At 43.4% G+C, this 13,413-nt stretch overlaps 1 protein-coding gene across 2 annotated transcripts in view; it reads right to left on the reverse strand.

The window, feature by feature from the left end:
- Trpv6 (transient receptor potential cation channel subfamily V member 6) overlaps positions 1-12,525 on the reverse strand; it is a 15,836-nt gene extending 3,311 nt beyond the window's left edge. Inside the window, exons 1-11 of one of the 2 annotated variants that reach the window (XM_031381671.1) lie at positions 12,107-12,525; positions 3,686-3,783; positions 3,416-3,538; positions 2,932-3,069; positions 2,524-2,622; positions 2,141-2,313; positions 1,546-1,692; positions 1,255-1,467; positions 878-964; positions 703-779; positions 327-492 (exon numbers count right to left, since the gene is read on the reverse strand). In XM_031381671.1, coding sequence (XP_031237531.1) covers positions 327-492; positions 703-779; positions 878-964; positions 1,255-1,467; positions 1,546-1,692; positions 2,141-2,313; positions 2,524-2,622; positions 2,932-3,069; positions 3,416-3,538; positions 3,686-3,783; positions 12,107-12,234 — 1,449 coding nt within the window. In that variant the 5' untranslated portion in view covers positions 12,235-12,525. Of the gene's footprint in view, positions 1-326; positions 493-702; positions 780-877; positions 965-1,254; positions 1,468-1,545; positions 1,693-2,140; positions 2,314-2,523; positions 2,623-2,931; positions 3,070-3,415; positions 3,539-3,685; positions 3,784-12,106 lie in introns of those variants that run through there. The other variant, XM_031381673.1, reaches the window with a different exon arrangement.
- Positions 12,526-13,413: the final 888 nt, after the last annotated feature.

Raw genomic sequence — 13,413 nt, forward strand, 5'->3', positions numbered from 1 at the left:
CTACCTTCAGGGCAATTACCCACCTGACAGCAGCAGGTCTAACCCCAACGTCTGCTGGCTTCATATACCAGGATGGGTTGGCAAATTACAGCCTTGCTGGCTAAGTCTGCCTGCCCTGTCTCTGTGAGGCTGTTAAACTAAGGATGATTTAAAGGTTTGTAAGAGGATTTTAAACATGTTCAAAAGAAAGACAGTGAGAAAAACATATAAAAAGAACTATGTCAGGGTCACAACACCTGAAATATGTACTGTCCAGCCATCTGGAAAAGTGTTTACTTAACCTTGGTCTGAGGCTCTTTATTAGAAAGGATGGGGGAGGAACTGACCTTCTGGATCATGATGGTGAAGGGACCCAGCATCTGGAATCCTCTGGCAAAGTACATGACATTGCACCAGCCCAACACCAGAGCAAAGGACATGGGTACCACCTCTCCGTCTACATTGGTGAGTCGCATCACCATGGTCACCAGCACCATGAAGGCATAAGTGATACTGGGTGGAAGAAAAGTGGATGTAATGAGAAAGAAGCCAGGCTCATCCTGGGGACCTATTGCAGCTGAAATACACCTCATACTATCAGACTCAGCCTTGACACATTCAGTACTCTGGGGTTACACATCACACAGAGAACTCAGAGATAAAGGAAGGTGAGGGATATTCTAATGAGATGAAGGATGGAAATGAGATGAAGGAGACACTTACATGATGATATGGAATGGCCCCCCAAGAATGGTCTGCCCAAAGAATCGAGTGACCCCCAACCTGAAGATGTCTGGAATCTGGAAAGAATTCAGAGACACAAAGGCACTTGTAGACCAGAATGCAGACTGGGCCCATGGGTCAGATCGCTTCCACCAGGATTCTATCCACACCTCACCTCCACCAGCAGGATGATCACAGCCCCAATGATGCTCACCAGCTCCCCCACCAACCGGAGATCATCCTTTGAGGTCACATAGGCCTCCTAGGGAGGAAAAATATTGGTAAATCACCTATCTCTGTTTGACATAATCTAGTTTCCAAGGTCCCTGGCTCTTTCAGTTTTTATTTTTTCTAGCCCATGAGATTCAGCTAGTCTCAAACTCTGCTCCTAGAGTAAGAATGTATGTGTGTCTCCGTGTGTGCATATGGATTCTATGCCCTTTTAGGAGAGATCTAGGTGAGAGGGGAAATGCTGATATGGAGTCAAGCAAGTGGGACAGTGCGATGAAAAGCAGATTCCTAGTGCCCTATCTGTCACCACCAGGGTGTCACCTGAAGGAGCTTCTGCTGCAGGAGGGTGTTGTCCCGGGGGTTGGTGCGGTTAGTGATCCTGGGCTTGAGTGGGCGGTAGACACAACACATGGTAAAGCAGATGATGTACAGCACGTAGATGGCACCCAGTACACAGAAGTAGGGCCGCCCATACCTCTTCCACTTGAGGCTCACCAGTTCCTTCACAGGTGTCTGGTCCAGGATCTGGCGAGCCTGCAACAGAAAGGATAGAAAAGTTACCACCATGACCCTATCACCCCTCACCAAGGCCTGGGCTGTGAAAGACTGTACCTCCCGCTTCTTAGTAGTAACAATAAGTTCCAATAGGGATTGATCATCTCCCGAGGAGTCAATCTCAGTGAGATCATAAAGTGTGGAGGTCAATGGCCCATATGTCCACTGGATGTGTTTCCGCTTCTGCATCAGGTGTTGGAACATCTAAAAGAGAGTTGAGATGGTCAGGACTCACAGCTGCATGGAATAGCATAGCCCAAAAGGAAAGGACTAGAAGAGAAGGCATTTTCCTTAAAGACCACAGCCTTTGGAAGACCAAAGAACTCATGCTACACATAATCCTAGATTTATCTTGCCCTGGGAATCATTCCAGAGCCTAGAAATATGAGGGGATTGTCATGTCTCTTCTGGAAAGACAAATTGACTTGGGCATTGCAGAAAATCTCAGCATGAGGTCTAGAGTACATGAATTCTCAGTACTTCACTAGGAATAAACATGCAGGAAAAAAAGGGGGGCAGGAACATGAAAGACATAGGTTGAAACAGATCCCAAGTAAAGCTAAGAATAGGATCTAAAGTGGGTTCTCAATTCTCTTTCTTCCAAGTAATGCAAAACGAGGGTCATTAAAGACCACTTAGGGTATGGTCTCACCACAATGTTGCCTTCCACCCCAGCCAACTTGAAAGGGGTGAGTCCCTGGTTATTGGGCACAAGTTCCAGGGATTTCAGGTGGTCTCCCCCATCATAGGACAGTAGCAGGTTGTACATTTGGCAGGCAAAGGTTTTGTTGGGCTGCAGGATGAGTATGTGTAGTACTGTATTTCCTGGGGAGAACAGAGACTGCCATCAGGTTCCCTGGTGATTCATTCTCCATTGGAGTGTTTCTTTCTCACCTGACATCACACACATACACACATGTGAACAGACGTGTACACACACACACACACAGAGAGAGAGAGAATGACAGACACACACAGAGAGACAGAGAGACACACAGAGAGAATCCAGCACTTTTTCCTCATCCCTGCTCTTACCCAGGGAGTCCTGGGCCCGGATGTCAGCTCCATGCTCAATGAGCAGTCTGACAATCTCCTCACTACCCACACAGGCAGCAAAGGACAATGGATGCTCTCCTGTGGGCACAAAGAAATTTGTAGTAGGAGACAGCAGGATTAGATGATGAGAGCGCTATCTGCCCTCCAGGCCCACAACTGCCTCCTCACTCCCATATCTCAGCTTGTGGCTTGGGATCATTTGGCCAATATAAACCTCAGGAAAGAACAATACAGAAGGTTACAGGAGAAATTGGCCCCTGGCTCTAAGTTTTACAAACAACTCTCTCCCAGCCTCCCAGAAGATATAACCAAGGAAAGGGTCTTCTTTAGCATTCCCTCCTTACCCTCTGCCCCACTCTCTACCTCTGAGTCTGGCCCAGCTCTTACCATAGTAAATGAGGTTGTGAGGCCTGTAGTGGAAGACAGAGCCTGTAGCTCTGGCAGAGACACTGGCCCCTCTGGCAAGCAGAGCACGAACCAAGTTCACATTCTGGTTTATTACTGCAATGTGCAGTGCAGTCTGACCTGACCAAGAGAGAATTATGAGTTGCATATCTGTTTCTAGGACCCTGAAGGAATCGCTTCTGTGTATCCCCATAGTTTCTTTTGTGCTGCCATCTGGGATGGATGAGAGAGACCCTATGGGTATTAGAGGTTCCCAGGAGATCCTTTTGTTCCCTCTATCCAACTCTGCTCCTTCTCTGGGCCTCTGGACAAGAGGTAATGACTTGTCATCAAAATTGACTTAGCAAAAAAGACAGCTTGGCCACTAATAATAAAGATTAGGGATCTTCAGAAAATTTCCCTGGTTCTGCAAATTATTGACTTGAAATTGTTGGAAAACAGCTTACCATCCTTCTTCGAATCTCACCTTCATATAGCTCCGAAGTCATGGGCTCAAAGACTAGTTCTGGGGCAGCCTCCATTAGCACCATTGCAGCCTCCAGGTTATCATAGAGGGCTGCTATGTGAAGTGCAGTTTCCCCCATGGCTCCTAGCATTAGAGACGGGGAAAGAATATATAATGCCTTTTGGGGAAGTTAATGGAGAAAAAACAGACTCTAGGTCTGGGGCTCGCTTAGCATAGTTTGTAGGATAAGAGGAGTAACCTACAGACCAAGGCTAGAATTCTGCTGCATACCTCTCTGGTGCACCTCATATCCTTCAAACTTGAGCAGCTTGCTCAGAGCCTGGACATCATTTTCTTTGGCAGCTAGAAGAAGAGGTGACTCCCAGATCCTACCAGGAAAGGGGAAAACAAAGGTGATAACAGTAAACATACCCAGCTGCAGGACTTCACTCAAAGGTGTGTGTCTAAAAAACAGTGGATGATAAGGTTCCTGACCCAGGCAAAAGGGTCCATTACAGCATAAGGGCCACAAACTATTTTCTCCCAACTATTCAATTCACCTAAACTGACTTTGTCCATTTAGCCTGTGTAAGAGAGTCCCCTAACTTGTTTTCTATCCCATAGTACTGAAAATACTGAAAATAAGAAAATATAGGATATAATACAGGATATATTACTATATAATATATATTATAGTATGATATATATTATAACATAACATGTATAATATAATGTTATATATAATGCATGTATTATATACTACATACAGTAATATAATTTTTATTAATTATATATAATTATTGTATATTGCATAAGTATATATAAATACAATATATGAATATTTATATAATTACATAATTAATTGTATATGATATTTTATATTTACATATTTATAATATAATATATTTACATATTACACATTATATATAAAAAGTCTGTGCACACGGGACCAAGAAAGAGGAGTTTTGTTCAAGTACACATTCACCTGATGGCCTCATCATGCCTGGAGTGGTATTATTCTAAACTCAGAAGTGTCCTAAGATTGCCCTGCATGATAAGTATTGTTTTCTATGTACTAGAGGTGTAAGGAGTTCTTCCCTCATATTTGTAGAGGAAGTTGACATGCAGAGACTGGTGGGGTTTTTCTGTTACAAGATGCCTTGCTATTTGATCTTCATTGTAGGACATTTGATTTCCCCACTTTACTCTGTTCTCTGGCAGTATCTTTAGGATTCAATCTAAAGAAACAGCAATGGCCCTTGTGAGAAATCTTGGCTCCAGGCAGTGGTCATTCATATCCCCCACTCTCTCTTCTTACATCTTAATTTCTACATTTTTCTTTTGTAAATCAGGAAGTCTATGGGTGATCAGTATCTTATGCAAATGAATGTGAAATTTCAACTCTCAGATCACCCTTTGGCCTGAATATGTCCAGGTCTGCAGTTTAGAAAGAGTCCCAGTGGATTCTTGTGAAAATGAAATTTCAGGAAGTCTTTTTCAAGTCAAGAGGTACTGAGTGTGGCACATGCATGTGAAATTGTTGAAGTCATAGGTCTAAGGAATACCTCGGAATCCCAGCCCTAAAGAGCACACTTTAACCCTTTGGAAGCCAAGTCAATGGTTGTTCTCCACCCCTGTCTGTAGGGCTGTAGGTGCTACTTTATTTCTACCATAATCACGTGTGAAGATACAAATGGTGGCCAACAAGGTGACAGATGAAGGGCAAGTAAAGCAACGACTTTAGAGAATCCATTTCTTTAATTTCATGTGGATGTGACTGTTGTCTTTTTCCCCTTCCATTTCCTTCTCAAGTGCATCCAACTTGGAATTCAGATCCTCCCTCAACTCCCAGCCCTCATGATTTCCTCACTTATTACTTTACTTTCATATGTTTTAGGCAAAAGTATGTCCTTTGGCTCTGCAAATCAACTCTGTAGTCTTACCCCAACTAAAACACATGGCTCCGATTTTACTGAATTTTTCTTTCAGCTTGGAGCAATCTGGTCTTTCCATGGGAGTAAAAGCAATTACATTTATCCATAGATAGCCCATTACATGGCATACGAAAAAAGCACTTGTACAAGAGCTCCCATCCTAAAGTTTTGGCAGTGGCAAGAAGCTTATTGCAAAGCTGGGGCTGGAAAAGCAATAAAGAGTAGAAAGTGACTTCTATTTCCCCCAACTATAACCCCCATCTCCATCATAGGCCCACAGGCCGGCCCCAACCAGGTTCAATCAATCCTTTAAGATTCTGTCTCCATTTAGTTCTTCCTTTTTTGTTGCTACTAAAGCTCATTAATTCATGTCTTTATTCTCTAGCCCAGGATTAACAAGACATTCAGTTGGTTTCCCTGTGCCCTACTTAACTCCTAGTCTGTCTTTTTTTATGCTGTCAAGATAGTCTTTCTAAACGGCAATGCAGTCACAGCTTACAAAAAGCCGACAGGTCTTTCAATTCCCAAGGATAAGGAACACAGAGGCCCTTCATGGTCTTTGTGCAACTATTTTTCCATTCTGTGATCCTCCCCCTCACTCCTTACACCTGGCACTTCAGTCTCACCACAGGCCTCAGCCCCACAGAGCACACCGTTCTTGCTGGGCCTGTGCCCACAAGACTGCTTCCTCCTGAATCCACTCCCCTAACCCAGTGATTGTCCATTGTGCATTCTGCACTTCTGTGCCCGGCAAAATCACCTAGTGTGCTGTGGGTGCTCACTATGATCGTTGTCGAATGGATGACTCAGCGGTGATGCCAAGGTGGCTTTACTCCCCCTCCTTGTTGACTTTATCTACCACCCCCTAAGTCAACCTTAAATAAACATAGAATCGAAATGGGAAACAGGGTTTGACTTGAAAACACTGCTGCAAGTTTTCTATTTTCTTCCCCATAATCTTGACTCCAACCATTTTCCCCAAGCTCCCTTACTTATGTATTTTAGAGTCAACACTAGAATGTAGGGGTAACAGTGCTTCTTACAACACATGCGGGCGTGTGCACACACACATACACACACACACACACACACACACACACCACCACCACCACCACCACCACCACCCTCTAATAGTTTTACTCTTTCCTTTGGTCTTATATTTATTATTGTAACATATTATACTTTGTGTTGTAAATAAGATATGTTTCTTCCTCTACAGTTGAAAATCAGAGTTTTATTTTGTTCATGATACTTCTCAGAAACTGGCAACTGTCCCCCATGAGCTTCTCTATTGCCTATGTAATCTGTTCTCTTTTGTCTGTTGCTATTCTAGTAGTCCCAGGAAAGACCAAAGGCTGCTACATATACTGGGAAAAGTTATATGATGCTCAATTAAGATTGAACCTTATTTATACAACTATTTCAATGCTACATCATGTGTGTTCTTTGAAAATATAATGCATTTATACAATGTATTTTGATCATTCCCATTCACAACTACCTCCCTCTAACTCTATAAATATATCCTATGAAATATTTTGAGACATCCCTATAGTAACAACTTATCCATTATTCATCAGAAAGTCAAATCAAAAGAAGTGCCCAGTGTCTTATCTGTCAATTTAGTCAAACCACACCCCTAGTAAGGAAATGGCTTATAATCCAACTCAATGATGTATATAAGAAATGACCTTCTCTGGTTGCAAACTCCAGAATTCATTAAATTGAAGGAGGAATGGTCAGGGAGCATGTCCCAGGTTACTTTATTACTTGTAGTAACTATATAGGGCCACAAGGTGATAGTAGAGAAAGCCCTAATTTCCTAACATAGTTTTGCCTCACAATTCCTGGGCTCCAAAAGAAGTGCAAGGTATTTCAAAGAATCCTGTAGATTCCCTAACAGTAACCCATTGTAGAAGGTTAGAGGACAACTAAGGGACAGGGGGTAAAAGGAAGAGAGAATGCTGAACATCCCACACAGGACCATCTACAAAGAATTATCCTGAGGTGGTAACCATGCCAGGATAGAGAAACTCTGATTTACAGGTGTAATTATTCATAACTTATTAAGAGAAAAAAATTCTTCACATGAAGAACAATTAAACTTCTATGGATAAAATTTCCTAGTAACAATAAAATATTTTTAATAATTAAAATAAGAAAGAAACAAAAATGTGGAATCATTTAAACTGTAGTGACAGAGTAACAAAAAAATGGAAAATATTAAAAACATGAAAGACATTTCAAGGTTCTTCAATATTTTATTTTCCTTGGCAATTGAGTATAAAATTGAACAGTCCAGTTCCATGATGACTTCGGAAAAACTCAGTAAATGGTGTTCTTGATACAAAACCTAGCATGTTGATGTTGTTGTTGCTGACATAAGTTAGTGTTCACTTGTTCAACCCCAACACTGTCTCCAAAGTAAGAGCCATTGGCCTCCCTTCTCTATGACTTCTGCTTCCCAAACCCTCTGTTTCTGGTTATATGCACACATAAGTCTATGCGTGCCATGTACATGAGTCATGTTCTGTTGTTTATTTTGGGAAACAAGGAAGAATCCACTGAGTTTTAAGAAATGTTCAAATCAGAAAAGCAGCAATTTGCAGAAATGCAATCTAATATGTTCACATAACAGATGGAGCCCCAGGGTGAAGTGCTCCTCTGAAGTGCTTCGTCCAAGCAGGTCAGAGTCTGAGCTGAGCTCAGTGCCTTGTTAGCTATTTCTGTCCTTCTTTGTGTTAATTGGGGATAGAAGTGGGGGTCTCTGAGGATATACATGAGTTTCTCTACAAATACCATTACAGATGACTGTAGGCACCCGTAGATCATGAGGGATAATAGTATGTTGTTGCCAAGAACATACATTTTCTAAAGATTTATTTATTTTTTTATGTATGAATACACTGTTAGTCGGTGTCTTTAGACACACTAGAAGAGGGCATCAGATTCTATTACAGATGGTTGTGAGCCACCATGTGGTTGCTGGGAATTAAACTCAGGACCTCTGGAAGAGCAGTCATTGCTCCTAACCGCTGAGCTATCTCTCCAGCCCTGGAACATACATTTTCATTCTGACTGGATTCATCCCTGTTAAGAGGAGGTTGTTCATATCCCCACTGATTTTTGTCACCTTTAGTAGTTGCCTTTTTAATAATATATTTTCTTTGTTGTGATCTCATTTGTTCAATGTGCCTTTCAGTTTCCAAAGCAACATCCCTTAATCCTGTACTTGTTTTCCATGGCCATACAACAAAAGCCAATGAATTCTCCCATTGTTTTTAATGAAGAGGAAACTGAGGCAGCAAGGTTAAATAGTTGCCAGAAGATCACACAGGGTTAAAAGGTAGACTTGATTACCAAGAACACAGCCCTAGGCGCTTTCCATTAAATTATGTGGTTTTTCTAGTTTTTATGGCTCTTCCTGATTTTTCTTGGGAGGTGGGGGTCAGGCCCAGAGCAATGACCACAGATGAGAAAGATCAGTCATGTGTGGTAACATGGCATACACTGGGCACTCATAGGTCACCTCTCTCCAGCTGAGATAAGATGAGGAAGTCAAAATTTGGAGAGCCAGCTGGGGCTCTTTCAAGATTTGGAACCAAGCTGTTTCTTAACTGCCACAACTCCTTTCCTTGGACAAGAAGGCAAGTATATGTGTATGTGTTTATCAGGGCAAGCACTGAGGCCTACAGAAGAGTGCCAGAGTTTAGCTTGCATGGAAACTTCACCTCATAGATCTTATTTATACAGCTATCTATGTAACCCAACTCAAACATCCAGCATGACTCCCTGTCCTCCCAGGAACTGAAAATGCCAGCACAGTAGGGGTGGGAAGTCAGGTTGGGCAGCCTCTGTGAAGTTCTCAGCACACCCCACACTAGCAGAAATCAGATACCAGATAGGACGGTTTCTTTCTGTACTCCCTCCACACTTGTTTAAACCTTTGCATGACCTTCACCCATGCTCACCTTGAGCCTAAGTATGGTTATTTTTTCCAGTATCTGTAGGACAGTGGTTCTAGAAGATCCTACTTTGTCCCAAACTTCATAAAACTGAAGTCCCCTCCATACAGTGATATGATATTTGCACATAGTTTATACATTCATAGTGCACTTTGAGATTATGACTATACTCTGGCCCAGGCTGGCCTGGAGCTCACTGTGTAGTTCATGGTAAACTTATGGCAACACTCCTACCTCACTCTCCCAGGTCCTGAGGTCACAAGTGAAAGCCACAATATTCATCTTATTTATTAAGTCTTGGATTTCTGGAGACAAGTTTTTCCTGTGTTATCGTTATCTAGGCTTGGCTTGAGGTTTTCAGTCCCCTGTTTCAGTATTCTCAGTACGGAGGGTATAGGCATGCACCACTTCCGTGACTTCCACCTGTGTACTTTAAATGATCTCTAGGTAGCCAATAATGCCTAATGGGATACAAATGCTCTATAAATTGCTATTGTACCCTAATGTTTAGGAATGATGATAGAGAAAGAATGCTGTACATGTTAAGTATTGATGTAACTACCACAAACCTATCTACATAGCACATACAAGCAACAAAATAACTTTGTTGTCTTAGTATTTTCTCTCTGAGCTTGATTTAATCTGAAGATATGTTGGGACAACATGCACTTTGGTACACTTTGCTTATCAGAACACAGGCTCCTTGAGCAGCAAGAACTATATCAGGTGAGTTTCCCAGCAAAGCTAATGGAATATGAGGTATACTCAATCGATGTTTAATGCATTTGGATATACAGAAATGAGAAACTTCGGGCCAGAAAAAAATAGTTTAGTAGAAATGAGAAAGAGTTGAGAGTTCAGTTACTATGGGATTAAACTAGGGAGCTGCATGATTAAGACCCAAGAGAAGTGTATCACACAGAGAAAGGCTGACTTCCCTCTGCTCATCTTACAGAGTTCTTAGAAAAGCTTTGCCTTCTGGTGAAACCATCCTCCATTAAATCATACCTAGTTCCTAGAATTTTTCTTTGGGCCTCCTCTTTTGAGTTCTAACTTGCGTTTATGGGAATGACAGAATCCCATTCCCTCCAAAGCCCACGTTTAACTTTATATCAGATAAACCAGGTGATGGTACCTGTAGATGATGAGATTCTTTCACAGTTCATGGTGCTCACTTAAGTGCTCACCTCCAGCTTGTCTAATTTCTGCCATGTCTTCCTTGTGTATAGCTGACCACTCAGGCCAAGAAACTCCTAGGAAATTTCAGTCCCTTCTGGGAAGTGCCATCCAAAGAAGGCCACTAGCATAGACACCAACTGTCTGGGAAGAAGAGGGTTAAGAAACTATGGAAACAGATGTGGAGGGAAAAATGGGGAGGAGAATCCTGTTACTGGTGGCAATAGGCCTTCCTAGCCTAACACTGCAGAGGAGGCCCATCAGTAGGTAGGAAGAAATGAATGCAGATTAGATGCCTGCAGATAGCATATGCTTAGCTAGGTTGCCTGCTCAGGCCCTGCATATGAGATGTAGGAACCTCACCTGCCTCTTTCAAAACCCATGAACTTTCTGCAGTCTGTGTCTGATGCCCCCAGCAACAGGGTCCTGAGAGTGGGAAGAGGAGAAGTGAAACCAATGAGGAATTATTCTCTAACAACAATGCCATTCTATTGTCCTAAGATGTCATCAGCCAGACATGTGCTCTAACCCCACTCTCCCAAGGCCTGGGGGAAGAGAGGTGGGTGGCTTCTGTGAGAGACAGGAAAGCCACAGCTCCAAGAAGGGGCACATCCCAGCAGGGAATGTTTAATCAAAAGCATAGGAAATCCCAGGCAGCCTTGAGGCCAAGCTAAGACAAGCCCTGCATTCAGAGATGGAGAAAAACCTGAAGACGAAAACTTCAGCCTTTCCTCTGTGGATACACATGCTACCTGTCACTGAATTGCCTTGGAGGGAGGCCATAAAAGCAGGACTTCCTTTTAACATGTCACCAAATGGGTGGGGAATCCCACTGGCAATGGCAGAGAGAAGAGTGCTTACAGGTTGGGCCCAAGATCCAGTGGGTCACCCAGTTTCCTGGTATCAAAACCAACTGTAAGATGCCATGAGTCAGGAGTGGCTATCAAGTGAATAGAAGGAAGTCTACTTTTAGCAGATAGAATCAAAATGTGAGATTTTCTAAGGGCTTAAACTCCAGACTCCCTCCCGGTCCCCCTAGCCTGAAAGATAGCATGGTGAGTATCGTTGGCGTTGAGCCCAGGAGTCCATGCCAATCCATGAATAGAGATGAAGACACTCCAGGCTGCAACTGAGTGTTGTTGGGTCTTTAAACTCCTCAAGTAGCTGAGACAAATGCAGAGGAATGATATGTATTTTCACATTTTTGGCCATGTTTTATTATTGCTTTATTTCACTCATTCATTTCCGCATGCATACTTATATATAAAATGTTTTCTGTCCTAGTCTGCTGTAGGAGCATGGAGTACAGATACATAAGATATTACACTGCCACCATCACCTTTAGGGGAGAGAGCTCACAAGGGGCAGTGGGGTGCCTGGCTACTGGGGAGGTACTCACAGAAAACCTGCAGAAATGAATGAGACCTTAAAGGAAACTAACAACCATGCCCAGGCAACCTCCACCTGACATCCTGGCCAGCTAGCCTCACAGGCCAACACTCAGGAGAAAGTGCTAACAAAGGGCATAGACTGTCCATAGAGGGTGCTAAGAGAAGACTCAAGCAACCCAGGAGGGGGTGGGGTGTAAGCTTTGCTGCTGCAGAGGTAGAAGGCGCAGAAGCAGATGGCAAACTTACCTCTTCTGCTGTAGCAGGTTCTGCTCGTCTCGGCTCTGAGCCCAGGACTCTTGTCTGTGGAACCATCTGCAGAACTTGTTCCATAGGCAGAGTATTAACCCCTTCTCCTTGGGCAGTGACCACCCCATGGGGTGGAAGGCTGGTTCCTTGGGGGGCTGAGGCTGATGCCAGACCCCAACTGGGCTCGACCCTGGGGCCACATTGGCACCCCCAAGAGCCGGCCTGCTCTCTCTCTGTAGAGGTCCCGTCTCCTGTCTCCTGTCTCCTACTTCACCTGTGGAACTGGTGAGGTTTCCCGTGGCTGCCCTTAGGAATCTGAAGAGGGCTCCTGCTTTGTTCCTCTTGGCAGAGCTGGAAATCTGCTGGGCTTGTCTATCTGGAGCTCCTGTTGGGAGTAAGCAGGAGCTGTGTGGGCACTCCCTCCTCCCAAATTACCTGAGATTTAAAGAGACAGGCCCCAAAGTCCTGCCTATGAGGCCATGCGTCAGCTGCAATTCTCTCCACCCTGGAACTCTTCCCCTGGTCTTAGGCCTTCAAAGAGATTAAAGAGCTGGCCCCTGGACTTTGGGATCCCCAGTGACCTTTTTCTCAGAAGGCCTGAACAGGTCAAGCTCATTGCAGGATGGAGGAGCTTCTGTCTGTTTTTTACTGAAGTTCTGGGTTTTAAGTTCTCTTGACTCTCAGAGCTAAATGTCTCATCTGGCATGGAACGCATAAATAAATAGCAAAGATCTCACCCACTTTGAGTTGGCACTGGTTTCTGTAAAGGACCAGACAGTACATGTAAGTATTTTAGGCATTATAAGCCCAGTAAAGTCTCTGAGAAACACTTTTTCTCTCGGGCTGGGGGTTGTCTCCATTACCACCACTTAAAGATGTAATATCCATCCCCAAGCAAGTGAGTCAGGGTATAAAATCTAGTGGTGGAAGATCCAGCTTCTTCTAGTGGTAGGTGGGTTACCAGATAAGACACAGGTTGGCCTCAGTGAGGTGGCACCAACCTGTAATTCCAGCCTTGTACACGTAGAGGCAGTAAATGGAAAGTTGGAGGGCAGCCTGTGCCACACAGTGAAACTTTCTCTGGAAATAAAAGCTATAAGAATGCGTAGATAAATTTATTTTTTTCAATAAATATAAATGTGTTACATGCTCTACAGCATTTTATCTAGCAACTTCCCCATAAAGACACTGGGTCATTGCCACTGGCACTAGGTGCTACAATTGAGTGTGTCTACACAAACTCATGGTGAACCTATAAGGCAGTTATTATTCATATTTCGCCCATGGAGATAACAGAGGTTCCAAGT

The sequence above is a fragment of the Mastomys coucha genome, unplaced genomic scaffold (genome assembly GCF_008632895.1).
Source record: "Mastomys coucha isolate ucsf_1 unplaced genomic scaffold, UCSF_Mcou_1 pScaffold20, whole genome shotgun sequence".
Lineage (NCBI taxonomy): Eukaryota > Metazoa > Chordata > Mammalia > Rodentia > Muridae > Mastomys > Mastomys coucha.